Source organism: Sinohyriopsis cumingii, chromosome 8 (genome assembly GCF_028554795.1).
Source record: "Sinohyriopsis cumingii isolate HCF-2022 chromosome 8, ASM2855479v2, whole genome shotgun sequence".
NCBI classification, from domain to species: domain Eukaryota; kingdom Metazoa; phylum Mollusca; class Bivalvia; order Unionida; family Unionidae; genus Sinohyriopsis; species Sinohyriopsis cumingii.
In genome coordinates, this window is record NC_142968.1 from 122,037,670 (window position 1) to 122,060,544 (window position 22,875).

Consider the following 22,875-nt stretch of genomic DNA (forward strand, 5'->3'; position numbering starts at 1 on the left):
ACTTGAGAATTGATACTTTTCTTCTGGTTGGCAAATGTCACTTCCCCACAAATATAGCAAAAATTGTCCGCGGTATTAACACACTTTCGAGGCATTACTGTTCTTTATTGTACGTAAATGGATAAAATAATAAGTTTTATGTAACAGTAGCTTGAACTGTCTCGCACAACGTCTAAAATATTTTAAATGCTGAACCTATCTGATTGGGCTTTATATAGTACACTGCTTACGTCAGCTTCAGCAGCCGCCTGGCATTAGTATAATAGGCCTACACATGTATAGTACACTGCTGACGTCAACTTACTTCAGCAGCCGCATGGCATTAGTATTGCATTGCATCAGAAAATGATGCAATCAACTGTGGGTGATGTGAGCATGATGGTATTATGCAATGTTACATCATTATTCCGGATGTTGCTGCAGTCCTACTGGAGAAATTTACACAGTGAAACATAGAAAATGAGGTATATGAATATCTTCAAAACGAGAGCCAATACAAATTTTTCACGGTTATATTCGTGTTCGGCACACCAAAATACTACAGATTAGGGCCTTTTCAAGTCAGTAATGATTTCACTGTTGACCAGTGTTACATGTAACTAATGTACATGCATGTACAAAGTTAACGCATCCGACGTAGGGTACATATATTACTATACAGCTGGCCAAGTCGAAACTACCTTACATAATCTTAATTGACCAACTTTAATAAGCACTTACCCGATATGAACAGCAACATTGTCAAGGCACCTTCAAAAAAAAACTATTGAAGAAATTGATCTCTATTAACAGGGTTCCAAATTAGTGGAATCCCGCAAGCCTGACGCTAGTAAATTTTAATATGTATCTGTTCCATTCATGAACTGAAGAAGCGTCCACCTATCTACAGGTAGCACATTAAGATAAGTTTGACAGTTATTTTAACAGAAGCCATTCAGATACAATCGACCAGAAATTATTTGATTTATTGAAATTTCAGCATTTGTATCTAAAAGCAAAATCATTGCAGCATATGAATGGCAGTGACAATATAATTGTATATGAAACAACATAACTGTATATGAAACAACATAATTGTATATGAAACAACATAATTGTATATGAAACAGAAAATCACACCTTTAGGCTACATAATGTACTTACTTATAACTGTAAAATTATTACTTTGAGAAACAAGTGAAGTAGTAGATGTTCCCATCATTTTATAGGTCATCGTACATTGGAACTCTGCTTGGTCACTACAGGTCAGTCCTCCTCCATCCATGGTCACTATCAATGTACCTGAGGTTGGAGGTTCTCCGGCTGCCACACGCACAAGACCCCCAGTAGCATTTGGTGATCTCATGTCCAGTGGAAAGTTCGTTGTAATTTTATAATCGTCTACTGCTGCAATATTGCCAAAGGCAAGATCAGTAGATCGTTTTCTTGATAATTCAAGATTGTAGACAGTTTCTATGTTGTATGTTCCAGCACTCAAACACTGTAATTGTAATCTTGTCACAGGATTTGCTGAACTCGAACCTACCACCATGGATGATGGTGTAATAGTCATGGAAACTCCTTCAACTGTCAAAGGAAAATCATAATTATAAGAACATATTACGTAAAGCATATCCCACCAACTATAGACAGTGAAAGTGGCTGAAAGACTGACTAAAGAATTAACTAAGCAATGTTTGAGAGACAGTCTGAGTGATGAACAAACAGGCTGGCGAATTTAAAATTACATGCTCCTTCACAGTTTACTGAGGATTATAAGCAAATAATTTAATAATGTAAATAAGAGACCCTAGAAGAGACTGATGTTCTAATAACCACACATTATGTCCATGAATTCAAGACAAGATCGTATCTACTTTTCAAGTGCTGAGTGTTGGAACCATTTGATAGTCTTCAGCGATAACAAGAGTTGCGAATTAGCAGCTGTGGTGGTCATATTGGATGTCAGATTTGTACCAATTTCCTTTTGGACAAGCTATATATCATAAGAAGATTCCTGCTAAAATCCCTATGTTGATCTGATTTGCCATTTTGGAGAGTAGCAAGGTTTTCAATAGTGGCACTATGGCAACCCAGTCGGACATCAGATCGGCACCTATTTCATTTAGGTCAAACCATATGTCATAAAAAGTCTTCTGGTGAAACCCCATGTCAATATGGCTTTCCATTACGGATGACTAAGGATAAAAATATTTTTCTTGATTACTGTTGTGGTGGCAATAATGGATACCCGAGCAGCATTATTTGCATTCTGTACCAACTAATTCACGGGATTCGTGTATATATTTTTGTAAAACAACCTTTCAAATAGTTTAAAAGTAATAGCGATGTAAAACTTGTGCTTATAGACAAAGAACCGAAGACCATCCCATAATTTCTCTTTGTCTTTGACCAGTAGAGCCTAAACTGTTTCAAGTCCTCTGAAAGCAAATCAAAATGTATGGCTCAAGAAACCAAGAGAGGAGGTTTACATTTTTGACATGAAAGAAGAAACATAAAACAAAAACCTTGATTTTATGCTCATCACCATTTATTGCAACGACAATAAGACAAAACTGTAATTAAAGCTAATAATATTGTCAAAACAAATGCTGATCAACAACAAGCAGTGATATTTAAGCATACCTAATGTATATAAATAAAAATGTTAACGCAAACGTTAACCACCTGTCTGCGTTAGTACAAGGGTCTATTCTAGGATGCACAATTTTAAGTTTTCTTAAATATTACACACAGAATTTACTAAATGCGCGAAGATTGCGCATTATATTTTCAAGCTCTAGGTCTATATTTTCATTAGGTCGCTCCTATTTTCAGAAAAATATTCCCTTTTCTCAGATCGACAGGGTGAGGATTTCCCCAAAATAATTTCAATTCAAGAATAGAACCACTGCATTGCGTGGCTGTAATTTCATTTCGGATGGTTCACGCTATTAAATGATTTTGTCCTGGAGAACGGAATACCCACTACATCGAGTGGTCGTCCATACTATATCTTGGCAATACATTATGGTCCTATCTGAGTTAACATATGTGAACAGTCTCTCTCTCTCTCTCTCTCTCTCTCTCGTGATCGGGTTCAGATCAGTGAGATATAAACGTTGCTTTTTAAGTTCAAACATAAATCAAATTGCTAGCTGCCACTTTTAGCATAGCACCAAATAACAAGGAACAAATATCTATATACTGGTAGCCACTTCTTAAATGTGGACTTGTAACACATTTGCCTCAAAATATATTTGCAATGAGTAAGTCTGTACATCGGACTTGCCAGCATTCCTTTGTTTAGTTTTGTATGATATTATCAACTTTTAGACACTCCAACATATATCGTTATATAATGAAGAATTTGGATCTTACATGGAGAGAAATGAACAATCATACCAATGCTGTCTCTATAGTCATGTAACTTGCTTGGATATACCGAGGTATGTATGGCACCACCAGTTCACACTTTGGTCACTGTGGTCTCTGTTTCATGTTTTCTTCCTTTCGATAAACGTTTAATGGGATCAGTGTCATGCACTACTGAGTCAGCGATTTAAGGTACAGGAATTACATGTCATAAAGTAAGTGTTACATCTATGGGAAAATGTGTATTTTTCCAGAAATAAAATGTAAAGCTGGTACTTATGTCACTTGTAAAATACAGTTGAATGGTAAACTTGTACTGAAAAATACTAGGGAAATTCCTTAAGCATTATTGTGTCTGCAGTGAGGGTGGCATTACTGATTGGTGTCCTAATGATTAGTTGTTCTTCTAGGGAGTGGGTCATTAGCATTTGAAAGACTAATAGAGCATAAAAATAAATACATGCAATCATGCCTAAATCATCAAAATGAAATAAATAATACATGCTCCAATTATTTTTCATAATACCTGGGTGTAACATTATAGTTGTAAGTGTTGCATCCCAAAACTGGATATTTTCATGCTAATCTCATCAGTTCCTGACTTTGTTAGACCTAGCAATGAAAGCATATTTATTGACCAAAGTCAATATTCAAGTCGCAAAAAGTGCGCAGCAACAGATCTCCAACAAAGTGTTTCTAATTTTATTGGTAAATGTGGTGCCAGAATGTTACGGAAGGGATACGTATGGATTATTTGAAGAAACTACATCAGGCGGTGTTTATTTTATGAAATTTATATGCTGACCTTTTAGAATGATACGGAAGGGATACCTATGGATTATTTGAAGCAACTACATCAGGCGGTGTTTATTTTATGAAATTTAGATGCTGACCTTTTGCAATAACCTGACAGTACGTTTTAATTGGCCGACAAAAAATTTTCGTATGCTTACTTAGCCATGAAAGTTGGGTCTGTCCAAGCGACCATTATGGAATTTTGCTCAGTAAAGATTGCAAATATTATAGCAATAAATTGGTGATAAGTTTCAAATTACATGGTATTTTGCTTTAAATTCGTATAAATATGGTTCGCCTATCTCGACTGATTTTCCAGAATATTAGATTTGATATCCTCTGCACATTGGATAAACAATTTCCGTTCGTATCAAGAGTTACGTCCTGGTTAGTTTTCAACATTAAATAAAACGTATTCGTATTGTACTCAAGATGATTTCATGTCTATTCTATCAGTAATACAACCAAAGACAGTTGCCGTCGATATTGGTAATAAAATCATGTTAATCTTTAAAATGCAATGGAGGTTTGTAGTATATCTTCCCATTATCCTGAATTGTTTGGGTTAAGAAAAGAAAATAGCATTCTGTATTTGAAATGCCGGTAATTTAATTTCAATGCGTAATATAGACATAAATCCTATATCGAAAATTATTCTTGAAGTCTGAACTTTATTATAAGCAGCATGAACCATAATGTAACTGTATCACTCTTGTACTTATAGGGCAATGCAGCTAAATTATAAATTACTATCGCGTTTCATCCGAACTTTGTTTCTTTTTAATGCAAAAAAAGTTCAAATATATTTTAAAATATTTTATTGTAATTTATTATTTAGTGACTCAACTAGATACGTGTGTGCCTCATTAACTTTATATCCAGATTGAGAAATCACAGATGTAGAATAGGTGATAGTTAACATTCATTCCAAGCACACGGGTATGTTCGCACCCTAAATTTTTTACAAATCGTTCACAAAACTTTGCTATTGATTTGATTATCTGTCTTTCATCTCGTATCCACTTATGAGATTACAGAGTCACCTAAAGAGAGCATACCTGTGTAGGTTTTACTTGATTAGAATATTAAGAAATATATCCGTAATAATTCTTTTGTTAAATATTTTGTTAGATTTTTAGTAGACTTTTTATTTAGTTTTCTTTCTGCTGAAGTATAGGATTGATATCATATATTCAGGTGCCAAAATAAATACCGATGCCAGAGTTTTGCACCAAAATTATAGACATAATCCATGCAGAAAGGGAGGGTTTCAATTCGACAGGCAAGATAACCTTCCCTTTCTCATGTAGCTGTTGACAATTATGTCCGCCCCATTTAATCTCTAATCTCCATAACGATTCGTTTGATCTGTGATCAAATGCAACAAATCCTTATAGGAACAATAGCCTTAGCTAACCTATGAGCTTTGTATTAGTCAGTTCTACATTTAATTTTCTGAACACAACTGAGTGGGGTTTACCGGCATGCCGTTTATTTTTGTCCTGGCAGGGTGTACGTCGGACTCATATTCAAAAAGATTTTTGAATCAGAATCACTTATTGACATTTTCAGTAACACTTTCCCAGTTCCAGTAAGTATTCGAAACCCCTATCAACATCGTTGTCATCAATCAGTATTTGCATAATGAAGTCACCATCTGAATAAGAAATGGTGTTGGGGATAAGCCATTTTGAATTTTCCAGGTAATGTGTGTTTTAACAGGTATTTCATAGCTAACTTTATTGTAAAGCAACTACACAATGCGTGTTCCAGTATTCAATTCACCAGTCAAATTTAGTTTTACAACCATTTATGTCAAACTGGAGTAACATAATGAGTGAACTTTGTTTACATGCAATAACGGCGTATGTCGCAACAAGCTCAATGGAAACTCTACTGACACCGCGACATATGCCCAGACAAAAATTTTGTATGGTTATGGACAGATTAGATAGCCGCACTGTAACATACACCACGATCTCCAGTCTATGGAGTGACACGGTGTACGCTAGTTTGACATCGCATTTTTTCTTCAACAAACATATGGATGGTAATGTCTTGTTTGTGTATAAAAATGGACATTTTGTTTTGAAAATAATGCCCAGATTACACAGACTGAATGATATAATCAGACATCGGATGATTCCAAAACTCATTAAACTGGAAATAAATCATTTCATGGATGTAACAAAGGACAAATTTGTTTTAACCATCTTAAGAATATTAACCCATTAAAACAGCAAAACAAGGACATATAGTATTAACTTAAATCATTGATTTGAAAATTCCTCAAATATGTTTCATAACTTTAGACGATAATTACAGTTTTGTTTTCATCTACTGGACTTCATGTACAAGATATTAAGAGTGATTATTTTGTGTCTTCCACAATCAACATCAGCTGGATATTTTAAAGGTGTTGTGAAAATTGTAGAACGATGATCCCACTGATGTCGTACCTTGCATTGTTTGCCGACTTAAAAAACTGCAATGGATGTGACAAAGGACACAAATATTTTAATTATCCACATAATGAACTGTAACTGCAAATAACTGGAAATGGGTACATGTTAAAACATTCAGTTAGGTTAATTCATTTAAGATGATGACTATTTATTTCGAGTCCTCTAACAATTCATAATCTTTAGTGATAAAGCCAAAATGACGTCCTATTAATCTCCAAGTTGTTAATGAGTGTTGTTTTAGTATACTGATTTTAATCGTCAATATAGCAAGTATGGATGGTTCTTTAGTACTTTCATTATCACAAAATGATGACAGCAGTCCGATATTTTCAATGATGTTGAGACATTTGCAGGACAAAGATTCCATTTTTGTCTTACGTTACTACTTTTTCTGAGCAAGTTTTCTTTTTAAGATTTTAGTAACTACTAATAGTATAAGAATGTGGTAAAATAGACATGTAATAAGTGGTAATATGGTAATTATTGGGAATCTACACGATTGAAAGCCAAGAGAATGTGGGTACCGCCAATGGAGTATTTCATGATATTATCCATAGAATAGTGTTTCTGTCGAAACTTATTTAGAGGAGGTGGCAAGGCACATCTTACAATACACCATTTCTTTTAAGGTTACCTGCTGGGACTGGTGGAACAAATATGGGTCATTAATCGAGGTGGAGGGTCTCATAAATATTTCTGCTAACTAACCATTATTCCATAGGGACCCATTCATTATCCGCTGGAAAGAGCAATCTTGAATAAATAAGGTGTGGTTCCATAAGTCTTTATTCCTCCTTCCTTGGACATACTTACATGCCCTTTTGGCCACCTCTTGGTACGTATGATGAACAGGAGTGAGGCTTAAAATCGATCTGATAGTTCTGCTAGATCCCCTGCTTAAAACATCTAGGAGCAGGATCCAGCTTTCATCTGCCTTTCAGGATGGCTTAGTTTCTTTGTCGGTTTAGGCATGCCTAATAATCCCTCAAGTCGTTAGAGGCCAATGTGTGGATATTAATTTCCCAAGCAACGGCTCCCTTTCAAAAAAAATATTTGTGGATATGGAAAAGCGTGAATGACTGATATAATATATAAAGTGCGCGTCTCGATGTGCTATCATTGGTCTCCATATCACTCCAAATTGGTTGGTCCTTCGAAAGATTGAAAGAGGTAGCTGAAATGGATTATACTCGGAGGCTGATATTCATCCGCGACAAGATTTTTAAATTAGTCACTGTGGCAAATATATTAAATGTAAGATCGGTCCATTTTTATTTAGGACAAATAAGTCAGTACTAGAAGACTTTCGATGAAAACCAATATCAATAAAAGTATCCGTTCAAGAGAATTCGTGACAAGATTTTCAATCTGTTCGTTGTAACGGCTATATTTCATGTCAAAATGGCACTGTTTTCTTTCAATACAAACTGCATAAAAAAATTAGTGTTTTGGTTAAAACTCATGGCAAAACTCATTTTGGTTAAAACTCATATCCATTTACGAAGAGCGTCAATAACAAAATTTTATTATTGCTGATGTTGCGGCCGTATTGAATGTCAGACTGGCACCATTTTCAGTTCTTTCCAAATAGACAGCATAAGAAGTCTTGTTCTGAAATTCTAATGATTTTGTGACTTTCCCATATCGGGGAACAGCGAACAGATTTTCAAGATGTCCGCAGTGATGGAAATATTGGCATCGGAACAACACAATTTTATTTAATGTCAGCTAGACACCATAAGAAATCTTCAGACTTAACCCCGTGCTTATATGACTCTCCGTTCAAGAGGAGTAGCAATAACAGCATTATAAAGATTACTTGTGTGGTGGACATATTGGGTGTCAGATCGGCACCATTTTCATCTAGGACCAACTAGGTATCATAAGAAGTCGCTCAGTGAAAGCCCCGTATGGAAATGACCATTCATTTAGAATGAATAGCAAATGATAATATTTTTAAGATCGCCGCTGTGATCATATTTTGTGTACAGAAAGTTTCTGAATGAACTCACAATAATACCAAACTAGTATTTAGTCAACAACCAATTAGCAGCATGTAATTGCAATGAATAGTTTAAATAAATTATTCCTCTCATATTATATCCGAACACAACAGTATATAATTACACAGATTGAAATCAAAATGGGAATTAATAATTTTGTTTACGTCATCCTTAGTCAAGAGAGCTCAATAAAATGACCAAGATATGGGTCACAAGTTCGCTTCGAAAACAGTTCAGGTTTGTAAATAATGCTAGATATTGAACTCAAATATCAGTAAACAATTTATTTATAATTTACAATCATGAAAAATTCATGAGAATGATCAGATAGGCCAAACGTCTACCCTCAAATACTGACAAAGGCCATGCACACCATGTTGTTGTTGTTCTTGTTTTAATTGTTGTTTTGGTTTTAACGCCATTTATCATAATATGACATGATATAAATGGTGGCCAGTATCTCTGTTGGAGGTAAAACCCTGAAAAATCCCGGGAATAACCAGGCACCCATGAGAAGCCATCAGCACGTTTTCTTACGTACCCAAGCAGACCGAGCCAGAGATTCGAATCAAAGCAAACAGAGGCGAGATGCCGGTAGTCTGTAAAGTGAGGGCTTTATACCACTTAGCCAGTGAAAGAAGTGTGCTATCGCCACAGTAAAGATAGCACTTTTATAGCGACATTGAAACTTCTTTCTTTTTATCATTTAGGAAGTATATCTGCCCTTAAACTTGTTCTTCGGACCTGTATTTCCATATTTAGGCATATCTCTCTATCCACCAGAATAACTATATCTTAAAGTCTGTCAACACTTTTGAACCTCTAGAATACATTTACGTAACTAATGAACAGGCGCCGTCTAAATGTATAACAATGAACCTCAAGAGACAAAACGCCGATTTCAAGTATTGATTTTATTATAATTATTTTTCAGTATGAATCATGCAAATTGCAGTTCACTGGACTTACATGACATGTTGTTGTTCAACATTCTTTGTCATCCATACGTTGACATACATGTACATGTTGCACTCAATGACAAATGGTACACATTTTTAAGAAATTATTTTTATTAATTATATTAAGGACCATTTTTAAGAAGTGATTTTAATAGTTATGGCAGCCATAATCATGTCTGAAAACATGAAGAAATCAAATACTGATCAGTGACGATACCATCCCGAAACTAAATGTCAATCCAAATTAAGGTACAGCGTCTGTTACTCAAATAGACTGCAAGCCTGCCAACACACAAAACGTCAAGTGTGAATATAGAGATAAATAAAATTAGCAGCCAACATAATTACAAATTATTCGCAATCATTAAAATATGTTATTTAATGATGCTACACTCTGAATTATGTCACTTTGCTATGGTAATCACAGCCCAGCAGTGCTATTCGCAATGTTCACTGGATTCATCAGCGCATGAAGTGTGTTAAGGAAAGAAAATGTCTTCAGTTTCTCATGAAATAACGTATTATCAGTTTACACAACTTAATGCATTATGTGTACAATATGATTTTGTAAAACGTTGATGTCCTAAATTTTTTACAAATTTTGGGAACTTTTGTTTGTCGATGTGGAAATGCAGCGATTAATATCATTGACACAGGATGGACAAACAAATCCATGCAAATTGAAGGATTTTCCCCTCGAAAATATGCAATGGAAAGAAAATCTAGATACAGGGAACTTTTTTACTTGGAAAGTGGAAACATTTTTTACTTTAACTCGTGGCTTCGCTTATTTATAAGCATTTGCAAACGCTGGGGAATGTATAAATCTAAACTCGACATATAAATCCGAGAAGTGACTGGTCACCGTGTTATCAACAGTAAGATTAAAGACATAATTAATAAATAAGGCGATTGAAGGATCACCTACAATTTTCCAAATACAGAAACTATCAGTAGAGCAGCTGAACATCCCGAAAGCTCGTTTAGGAATTGAAATATTAGAAACTAGCTAAATTAGTTTTCCATTTATAGCAGAGACGACGATGAAATGGTTTTGACCATAGTATCTAATGATGCAACACCAGAACTCAAAGTTTCCATTAGTGCGATTCTTTGTCCGGGGGTGGTGGTAGGGGGTGGGAAATGTCACTATGAGGACCATGAAATAGGCATAATCAATTATTTTAAAAGGGCTGATGTATAATGTTGTGTTACTACTGACTGACTCTTAGGTTTTTAATAAAATATTACTGGAGGCTATAAATAGATAAAACCAGAAAACCAAATGTGCTTACGCCCAATTAGATACGCCTTACCTATATAACAAATTAAATATCATTTCGTCGAAACAAATGAAAAGATATATGTCTTGGAAAATAATGACTCGGAGGCAGATTATTCTATTATCAAGATTGTAAAACACATTTGCTGGTGTTAAGTACTGGTCCTGTCGCTCGACCATGTCTTCAATATTGCATGGTAGTCAAATCATATAAACAACATTGCCGACCATGCGGATCTGTTCTTAGATATTAATGAGGGCAAAGTCAGAGATTCGCTGAACCTGTGATTGTGCGAACACATATGATTGTACAAACACCTTTGACTGTACAAACTCATGTGGCTGCACAAACACCCGAAACAGATACAAAATATAAACGAAACAGATACAGGAATAAAGGAAATAATAGCTAGGATTGAAGTGATTGCAGTTACTGATCTTGGTAGAGCACACCAATTAAAACAAGCTATGGACGGACTTCTCAGTTAGGAAACGATTTCCCACATAAACATGCCGACCGTGCATCAGCTAAAACAAATCTCTCGGCAGCATGGAATACAAATACCAAGCCGTATGAGAAAAACCGACATACTTGAATTATTAACACAATACATATAACAAACAATGATTGCTAATATCACAGTTATACATCAACTTAAACGATTTGCAAATGAGGGTAATATACGAATAATAAGATGTGCAAGAAAAGGTGACATAATTGTGATAATAGTGCGTTTGACGATAAACAAAACCGTTGTCCTACTGCTATTGATGGTCATTTAATTATGCAAGCAGTGGCCACGGCATCAAAAGTGTTATTCCAAACAACATGGAAAAATTAGGCTGGGTAAATTGCTGTTCTTTGATTCATTACAGTTTCCGAATTGTCCTTGGATGAGTTAGTGAGCATTCCAAAGGTAGAAAACTTAAACATTACACGTCGATATTTTATCCAGGGCTCTAGCACTCCAAACACTGAACTGGTAACGAGAAAAGGTGTGTACCCAAATGAGAACGTGAGCAATTGAAACAAACTTTATGAATTTCAGTTGCCACCGATTGAAGCTTTTTATTCATCTCTGTTACGTAAAGATATTTCAGAGAAAAAAAAAATATTATGAATACGCAACCTTTGGTCAACATTCAAATTCAAAAACACGGGTGACTATCACGATCTGTAAATGTCCACTGATGGACACACGGTACTAATTATACGGAAGAACTGTGAACCAGTCTAGAAATGGGTGAACAAATAATAGAGTATTTACGGGTTTCGTGGTCCATAGTTGGTTAATAATGAAAATTAAAATTTTAGTAAAGAATATCTTTTGAGAGCTTATCCTATATGTAATTTAAAAAAATATAGACAAAATTATATTGATGCAATTTTAGTATTTTTACAGGCTTGACTTAGGGGTACTCAATAATGAAAGTAGCACCTGATTCATTTGGTGCAGAATCAATAACATGTGTTTCATGCACATGTAGATAAACAAAATGCCGCGGCTCATATGGTGTTCTCCACACATAAGCTTGCACCAAGGTTAGTTGTGCATGGTGAATTATAGGTCTTATCATCAGCACCCAGAAATTTTAAGTTATTGAATTTTGAATATGATAGTGTTTCCATATGTTTGCCATTGGAGTTGAACCGTACGTGAGTCCTGATGTATTATTGCTCTTTAATGTGTTTGAGAAGTTATCCTGCCTTGCGTGTGTACAAAATTAGATCCAACGCAGTAATCTGCATCACCGGGAATGGCTTGTGATGCGTTGCTGTCAAAAAACCAGATCATGTTGGAAATGCTCGCCGATATTTACCAACATATGTTTATTGTGTGCCAAACACAACCGGATATGACCACAATGCTCCTAACAGTTACATCTTGTATCTAGATAACCTTTATCATTGAGCAGTAATGGAACCGTTACCTTTTGGTTGATTTTCGTGGATTGATCCATCACATATTGACATACAAAAGTAGATAAACGATTCCAACATCAACAGTTACCACGGACACTTCTTTGAAGTTGATATATCCTGAACAACTTCACTGCTCTCTTAACGATGATCAGATAGTCCCAGAAGCTTTGTCAGCGCCTACTTCGTGGCTGTCCCATTATCAATGAGCAATCGTTGATGAATGCGGACGTGTGTGTGTGTGTGTGTGTGTGTGTGTGTGTGTGTGTGTGTGTTTGTAACGTAGCTGTAACAGTTTTCCAGTCATATCGCTACAATGTCTGCAGTTTGGCAGTTTTATAGTGATGTCTAACACTGGGGCATCATCCCGCAGACATGTACCATGATGTCCCATCCAGTCACATTATCCTGACACCAGCCCGACCAGTCCTAACACTAACCTCTTAATGGTATGACTCGGCCGGGGATCGAACCCAGAATGCGGAGGTTAATTTACTAAATATACCAAGCTGGTTTCAAGTCTTAGGAGAAATAAAACATGTACTACATGTACGAAATCTACAGTTATATTTGCGATTGGGAATGTATTTAACCAAAAACTATCAAGTGCTTGTATTTCGATATCACGCTTGTATGAATCCATGCTTTCATGTGAATACGGATCTGTGCACAAAGACCAGTAACGAGTTTGAAATAGATTACTTGAAAGTCATGAATATAGACGTGTTTTAGAATAAAAAACATGGAGACCCTGCGGAAACTAATCCACGTCGATATTGTCCGTGATAGTAAACAACACAAGCTTCGAACGCTCATCGCTGACACATAATTTGAATCCAGGAAGATCTCTGATTGTGGACTTGTTGCCATTTATAGTAAAAAAGCAAAGCTGATAAACATCAAACTTACAAAAACCAAAACACTTGAAGAATTTTTTTTATAAAAACTATCAATGTTGGTTCGTCTGCGTTTGTTTCTTTTGTAGGCTGCTTATGTACAAGTTTTATTACGACAAGATTAAACGGTTTAATCAGGATTGTATCAAGTTGCATTATACCCACACTGACTCGCTGATGAAGCATAATACCACCGATGGCGTGTATGCGGATGTTGCAAAAAACACACTTGCAAATGAATTTGATAACAGCGATTATCTGAAAGAACATCCGTTGTTTAGTAACACCAATATAAAGGTTGTTGGTAAGTTCAAGGATGAGTGTTCGGGAACCCAATCGAAGAGTATCTTGGACTTCAACCTAAAATGTATTCGGCTGGTGTTTGTTCCGGCAGAAACATTACGAAAACTAAAGGTGTCCCGCGTGGTTGTGCAAAAAGATCTCATGCACGATGGGTATGAGGAATGTCTTCGCCAGCTTCCTGAATTTGCACACACAGTAAATATTATATGGCCTCGGAATGATCGCATGCGAGCTTACAGATGTACCAAAGCGAGTTTGTCGCCGCTTGATACCAATCGATGAATACTCCCCGACGGAATCACCACCTTCGCGTGTGGTCATCATGTGTGTGTGATATAGTGTGACAGTTTTAAGTGATTCTAGCGCTGGGGCATCATGCCGCAGACATGTACCACGATGTCCCACCCAGTCACATTATCCTGACACCTGTCCGACCAGCCCTAACACTAACCTCTTAAAGCTGAGCGCCAAGTGAGGCAGCTGTTAGTACCATTTTTAGAAGTCTTTAGTAAGACTCGGGCGGGGTTCGATCCCACGACCTACCGCATCCGGTGAGGACTCTCTAACCACTAGGCCACCGGGGCGGTCTGATCATCATGCGATTGTAAATCAACTTATGAATGATTCACGTCCAAGGACGTCCACTAGTGCATTATGATTCACAAAACGATACATTAACGTGTTAAAACAAATCTTGGTGGCAATCGGCTTTCCTGCTCTTCAATAATATGTCCTACACGGTAACATGTTGGTTATTTTGGAGTATCAATCCGTTGAGACATTGTAAATACATCGACGGGCCATACAGATCAGTATTACGACATTGCCCACCTTCTATTTCTCCTGGTACATAAAAAACCAAACAAATTTGTTTTGAGAGAAGTACCTACAGTGTTTTCTGAGCAACCGTGAAAGCCTCTTGTCGAATCGCACCAGCTGTTTTAAACCAACTACATGCGTGACTTCATAGTTTTGTGATGCTATGACTAATGGAAGTCCTGCTAAATTTTCATGGCCTTTTGCACTGGGGGGAGGGAGCTAGTCATTGAATCTGAACCTCATTAACAATTCCTTCGCGTACTGGTAACTGAATAACCGTCCCGCAGGATTGCGATTAAATCGTTCCACAATAGCTTGGTCACGATGAAGGTCGACGTATCCAACATGTGTTTCTCATCAGGTTATTTACAACATGGCGGTTCCCCTACCTTTCTTAATGTTTCAGCGAAAAGCCGCTGGTGACGTTTTTAAACCATGTGCGTTTACGGATTTCTTGATATACCTTTAAGATCACATGAACGTGAACTTCTTTGCTACACATCTAACACTTGTTCCAATGATCGCCTCTCGTCCGTTACGAGTCCGGACTAGAGGATTGTATTTTGTGCCACATAGCACACAATATAATGACATGATGTGATTATATACAACCATTGTATTATTCAATGGCATTAAATTAATTTCGATTCACTAACACATGTTTACTCATAACTACTTTCAGCGGCGCAAAGTAATCTCAACACAATTAGTAAACTATATTCGCTGGCAATCAGTGATTAAATAATTAGCACGACCGAGTTGGAAACTGTGTTGGCAGAAATTGAAAATCACCAGCAACTCCTAGTATAGATAAGGAACCGGGTGGTTGGGGATGTATAGACAATAAAAATTCAGTCAAACGTCTTATCTTAGTGTCATAGGCAGTTTTGCTAGTTTTACCGTTTACTGCTCTGCGTCACTGTGCCTGTCTTGTATGACTCTGACCATTGTTTGGCCACTTCATTCTAGTGGCTTTTTACTGCTAATAATCGACAGGTTGCACGTAGGATGTGTCTTGCTTGCTAAAGTAAGTAAACGTAATGGGGGGGGGGACAGAAACCGTGACCTATATCAGGAATACGAAGGCAAACCATACAACATGAAACTACTCCTCGTATCGGTCATACGAGATGTCCTGGTTGAGATGAGTCAGAATCAAAATCCATCCTGTCAATTATCGTATATAGACACGTAGCACAGATAATACCGTAAGTTTCGCCAATACAATCATATGTTTCCAAGTGATAAAGGAATACAAAGTATGCCTCAGAAGCAACGTATCTCAACATTGTCCAGACTTTTACATTTTAGCTGTTATTTAACACATATGAAAACTTCCTTAGTGGTATAAAGTACTGTAAGAAATATCTTGCTGGTAAAGTGTTGTACAAATTTTCTTGTTGTAATTGTTGTAATACACTTTGAATACGGTTAATATCTAGGATTGTGATTATTGTGGATAAATAAATCATTCTACATTACGAGTTGATGTTGCGTAAAAGTGCCAGGATAGAGGAGTAAAACAGTTTTACCTGATAAAACTATAGTCAGCAGCACTAAACAGAGAACGGCTAAACTCCGGAGCATTTTCTTGCAAGCGTTTCATAAATATGACACACAGTCAAGAGTTGCTACCGTCTTTGTATACGAATCGAAGTGAAAGTGATTGTCACGTTCTAAATTTAGAATTACTTCCGCATCATGTGTTATTGGTTTCACGCCTAAACCATTATTATACTCTTTTAAATAGCCCCTGGACGGTGTCATCACGTTCACCAGACCATTAGTACCTGAAACATTAAATAATTTCATGCTTCTAAACTTCATAATAGAGTAAACAAAGATCGTGTACTACATAAATGGGGCCAACGTCTGTTCGAAAGTAATATCATGCTTTTGGTGTAAACGTTACTTTGCATCTTAGTCATCCTAGTCATCTTAGTCATCTTAGTCGTCTTAGTCATCTTAGTCATCTTAGTCGTCTTAGTCATCTTAGTCATCCTAGTCATCTTAGTCATCACATTATCTTTCACTGTGAAATATTTGCAAGATCGCGTGATCAAGCGACGTAAGTTTAGAAACCTTTAGTACCTCTATAGTGTGTCCATCTTCCTAACAGGGTAAGCAAAGATCATGTACAAACGGGGTCAAAGGCTTCTAGACCTATATGAAATAGCAGGATTCGTCTTGGGAAATTGGCGGTTGGGGTCCGAAGATGAATGGGAAAATACGCCTTCTGATCTTTAATGGATTATTCCTTTCATGAATCGCATGTAGAAAGAAGTTGTACGTGTTCTGAGCATCGGTGAATATTCTGATGACACGTCACTGAATTTAAAAAGAAATCGGTAGAAATGTGATACGTTAATACTTCTGCGTTGCAAACATAAAGAATACGGAATTGATTAAGGTACAGAGACTCTGAAAAAATTGAAAGAAGACTCATAAGGTTATAAACGGCATCAAATTAATCCGTACTGCTAAAATCGCACCATAGAAGCTTTTGGGAAAACATTGGTAAATACTGTAAAAAAGGTGTGACATCTAGTGAATTGTACTCAAATGAAATTACGGAACATTTTAAAAACTGTCATGCTTCTCACGAACTAATATTTGATCTTTCCTAAGATGATGAGCTGGTCTCGGTGTATAGAGAAATAATCTATGGAGTCTTTCTTATGTTATATGTTTAGGCTTGAATAAACAGTAACAAAAGAAAGAGTGAAAACAACAAGCTTTTAAAAATTTAACAAATAATTAATTTCCCTAGAAAATTATTGTAAAAATGAAAAAATAAGAACTTACGGTTTTAAGAATAAAATCCAAAATAATCCGCGAATAAAATTTTAGAAGTCCTAATACTGAAATGTTCTAATGAAATCAAGTTCGAGTCCCGACGAAGAATCCAAGATGGAAGGTGATGACGTATGCTGTAACCTGTATAGTGTTTTTGTCTACAGTTCCTTGTAGAAAAACAAAAAATAATCCTCCGCTTTTTGAAATCAGAATAATTTTTTAAGATATCTTTGTTCAAGAATTCTGCATGAACACGAAAATATTTCCAGAGAAACAAATTAATCTTTAAGAATCCAATTAATCTAAAGAAAAATTAAAATATAACTCGAAAACTGGCTACAACAGAAGGAAACGACTTGACATCACGTGTTTTTTAAGCCCATACTGTGAGATCTCTCTTTAAGCATCACTATTAAAACTAAGTAATGCGCAATTTTGAAAATGCCTAATTGCGAAATGGAGGATAATGTGATCATATTTGCATTTTAAAAAAATCACGTAGCCCCAGTACGACCATGATAAAAACCAATCATTTTACTCCGAGAAAAAAGTTGTTTACTTCACTAAAACTATTGACAAGCATAGGGTCACGTATTCAATATAGCTTCGATCTCATTCTTATTATCCTAACTATAAAAATGCATTTAAAAAAAGAACCTGTTCACGTGGCTCTTACTAATATTGAATTAAGGTCGAGAACTAGGTCAACTTAAAGTGTTTACCAAATAAACTGTCAGGGACAAACTATTTACTAGAAGAAAAAATTCCAAATCACGTAAACAAGATTTTATTATAATAGCATGTAACTGAATTTTTAAAAAATAAAGCTGACAAACAAAAAATAAAATTACATTAAATATAAATTAAATCAGATATACGTAACACCTTAACTATGGAAATTTTACCAGATAAAAAACTACTAATAAATTATTGAACATAAATAAATTAATATCACTGTTTAAAATATCGTCTGCTGTTACCTTTAACTCTATTTATATTATTATTAAATTCTTGTACAGCTATTTAATGTTATTTTCCGAAGTGGTAAACACCTTCATTTCTGGAGTAAAGGTGTTATGTATTCACAAGTACGATTATAATTATGAAAATTTTAAAACTACAGGTGTATCACATTTATCAGCACATGTACATAAGGCAATAATTATTTGAATCTATCAGTTGATGCAAAAATCGAATGCCGATTCAGTTTTAATTTTATTATTCCCCAAAACGTCCATTGACAAAAGGTGACTGTTCTCCTAACGGATAATTAAACCCGTAAAGTTTGCAGAATCAAGTATTAGGAAGCCATACAAAATCAAAGGTAATGCTGCCTGTGTTGTGGACTGACTCCGTAATTGGCCGAATATATCTTGGGGAGATTTCTTAAATAAAATATGAATGAGCCGAATCTGTATTGGGCTGATTCTGTATGGGCCAAGTATTTTCTATCACCGTTCAAGGGACACAGCTCTTTCCTCTGTTGGGAATAATCATAGAATAAGTTACCTCCCTTTATATATAGCTATCCATGTAATTGTAATTGAGTAAGATACACTGAGCGGAACTCAAGCTACACAGATATAGAAAGTCGGTGATAATTTCCCATTTATATCAGTTACTGCAAACAAGTACAAAATGCCACCGTACAAGATAAATAGCCAAATATCATATCTGAAGTCAAAGATCGCATCTCAGCCACCATGAAGAATTCCGAAGAATTAATATTATCGCAGATTAATGAATTTATTGTTAATCCTTTTTTTAATTTCATCTTAATACAAGTACTTAGTATGCATTCAAAACTCTAACTCTGCCATAAATTGTATCCTATTTTTTGCAATAACCTATTTTACAAATAAATTATCAGTGTTGTTTGGTGCTGATCAGAGACAGGAAGTATATACAATACGACCAAAACCGTTACATAGCTTATGTTGTCAGAAGTGGAATCCAGTTTTAGTGTCTGAAGACGATGTTAAAGTCATATTTAAGATACAGGCATTGAACTTACTTCCGCTGTATTTCAAAGAGTTTGCTAAACTGAAAAGTATTACAAATGACTGGAAACCTTCGTTATGAAAAGCAGTAATAGATTTAGACTTGAAAGTCGTTGTTGGTAGCGAAGAGAGCCGTGTAGGAAAGAAATTCAAAGGCACGGGTGACTCCGTCAAGGCAGAGTAAAGTGAGAAGAAGCGCAAGAGTAGAACAGAGCAGACAAATGAAAAACACAGTTCCCCAGAGAAAAATGTCCTGTTCTGAGCCTATTAGCTATGAAATTGGCACGTTTTGCACAGTGAAAGTTCGACTGTTAAAAGCAGTAGACACACATATGATAGAAATGACTGTTCGAAGTCACATCAGTTTACTGGCAAAGAGAAATGGAAAGAGGTTTAATAGATTCTTCGAATGTGCAGCTCGCAGCGGATGGACAATTGATGCTGGCCTAGATCAACTTCTGACACGACTGCATGGAATGTCTGGTGTTTTTCTATTAGGTCAACTAACAAGGTCGACATGGTCAATTTTTACCATTCTTGTATCGTAACTGGATAGTTGATTTGGAATTGCGGAGACCAGCAAAATATATAGGGCATAATTCAGTTGCACAAATCCCAAAGCATAAGACAGTATAAGAATCTGCATCAGAGTTGAAATATCTGTATCACAAACGTATGCTAAAATAATACAGAAGGACCTTTGCGCTATATTTCACATGGTCTCCGTGATGATGAAGTAAGGTTTCATGTTGATTTTGTGAAGGAACATAGAACATAGAATAGTCTGTTTTCTAAGTAGTCCATGTCCTTGAAATAAGAGAGTACTCACCTAGTCAGCCAAATAGGTCCATCAGAGTTGTGAAATATACAGAGTTCAGTAAGAGTAACGATGAGACAGAATGATTAGATGATGAAAAACGTGTTTACCAGATTAGAGAAACTATTGCAGAAAGCAAACAAAATAAACCCATACACAATAAGAAGGAATGAGCGACCATGAGAAGAAACCTTTGAATTGATGGATACAAATTTAAAAGATAGAGAAAAAGAGACAGGGTGAAGAAGGGAAAAATTTACATCAGCAGTGTGCAAGCCCAAAATTCAAGCATATACCAATAAGTAATACATATGAATGGAGTACACTGTTTTAGCTGCAAATATTTGGTCACTAATTATGTGAGCGCCTATACACTCCTTGTAGTACATGGCAAAATAGAACAGATAAGGATCAAAACATAGTGCACACCAAAGAACGAGAGGAAGTGTCCCCAGTAGCAGCCATGAAAATAGGTAGCATCACGACAACCAAAATTCTATCCCCTGAAGCAGAAAATGATCCTTTAAACTACAGGACGTCGCCTCTAGTGACCATGGAACAGCCCATGCTGGTTTCAAACAAAGTCAACATGAACATTTTCAAGAATTTGATTCCAGAAATTAGACAATACTGATAAGTCAACGAAATCCAAGAAGTGCTGAGGCTAATATTGAGGAAAATATTGAATGAGTCAAATTTATTTTCACCTCAGACACAAATGCAGAACATACAATTGTCTTTGAAAGAAAATATGAACGGTTAGACCCAGAAGCCCTTCCCGTTGGAAAATCAGTACATTGAGCAGATACAATGGGAAATCCTTTTAGAGAATACAGAAAACGTATGTTCAAAGTTCGTGTTGGCTCTTTCTCTAGCTGTAAAAAAGAAATCATACTTGCAGAAATACAAAATGCAAATTATCATAATAGTTCTATCAAGTTAGGTGCTAAATGTTTCCATATTAAATATATGAATAATAAGTTAAACATTACTAGGAAATCCTGATTGAATAATAAATGCACAGACTGGCATGAAAATATATACAGAGAGAGACAGAGACATAGGCAGACAGACAGATACAGAGACAGAGAGAGATGGATCCGTTGTAAAATATACTTTAAAAATTGAATTTCGTGACCCAAAAAAAGTTAAAGGCAACCGGCCCAAGCTGGCCTCAGTGGATATCAAACCCAAACCCCTGGATTAAGGGAGTAACATTCTGAACTACCGCGTTTCTCTCTTACGACTTAGACTATATTGCTAAGGGTATTTACTAAGAATTCCAACTGACTCCTGCAAGCCGGAAAAACGTCCATCATGGTAAATGCAAGAGGAAATATTCATACAAAGCTAATTAAAAATGGTCACAAATTGAATAGTAATTTTCGCAAATCTCTTTCATTGCCCGTTGTTTGTTCCTAGGACCTGACGGAAATTTATCTTATATCTTGTGTATCTTGACTTGGATAGAGAATTAGCCACTCTCCCTTACCAGTGCGCGTAGCCCAGATAAAACATTCCTTCTGAAGAGACAAAATAGGAAGTGCTATTTCGCTTTTCATTATTATGCACCACTTAAGACATACCAGAAGAAATAAGAACCCTTTACCAAAGCTTAATAATAAATATTTTGAAGTTAGAGGAGACAAGACAACATGAAATTACTGAAAATGCAAATAATCGTTTCGATTGTACTGGTACGTTGTCCTGTCGTTCTGGCAAATTCCATGTATCTGAGGGTTGCAATGTCAACTCCAGAAGGTAAAGCAATTGCGAAGATAATGGTTATTTGGCACTGCAAAATTGACATCTGATTCTTCTGGCTTACAAAGACATATATCTGCTTCACCTGAAACTAACTGGGTAATATTCTTGAATCCATTAATGAATCTCACGAGATTTACCTCAAATAGCGTCCAGCACATCTTCCAACATTTTTGGTATCTTTTATATACCGTAGAGTACTGTAATATATGATTAATACCAAAGCACATATTCCGTCAAAAGCAGAAACGCAATGTTTTGTAAAGGAAATGCTTTAGCAGCCACCTAACAAAACCAATCCTGAAAATCCTTACCTAGCACCCTTTGCGACAACTCCTATATCAAAGGAAATATGTCCCTGTATTAAGGTCTTTTTACCAAATCATCAACATCGTTTTGTTCCGTATTAAAAGGGAACGCAATAGAACTTTCAGGTCTATTTTCTAAACTAATGCTTCCTGATTTCGACAATTCGTATTCCCTAAGAAAAACGTTTTGATGCTTAAACTATCATAGGATTGGTTTATTTCATGTTGAAATTCTTCTTCAACACAACTTCTAAAGATGTGGATGATGGATATTGTCTGGCAGCCTAACAAAGAAATTTCTTGCCGTTGAGTCATGCTTCATTCTAATAGGAAATTTAATATTGATTTTATGTACGATGGTGATGCGAGCTGATGTCTTGGATTTGAATGTTG

The 22,875-nt window shown here is 35.9% G+C and overlaps 1 protein-coding gene across 2 annotated transcripts in view; it reads right to left on the bottom strand.

Moving 5' to 3' along the window:
- Positions 1–16,473, bottom strand: part of LOC149794543 (uncharacterized) — a 30,486-nt gene extending 14,013 nt beyond the window's left edge. For both annotated transcript variants that reach the window (XM_089968803.1, XM_089968802.1), the window contains exons 1-2: positions 16,330–16,473; positions 1,144–1,566 (exon numbers count right to left, since the gene is read on the bottom strand). In XM_089968803.1, the coding sequence (XP_089824929.1) occupies positions 1,144–1,566; positions 16,330–16,384 (478 nt within the window). In that variant the 5' untranslated portion in view covers positions 16,385–16,473. The remainder of the gene's footprint in view (positions 1–1,143; positions 1,567–16,329) is intronic.
- Positions 16,474–22,875: the final 6,402 nt, after the last annotated feature.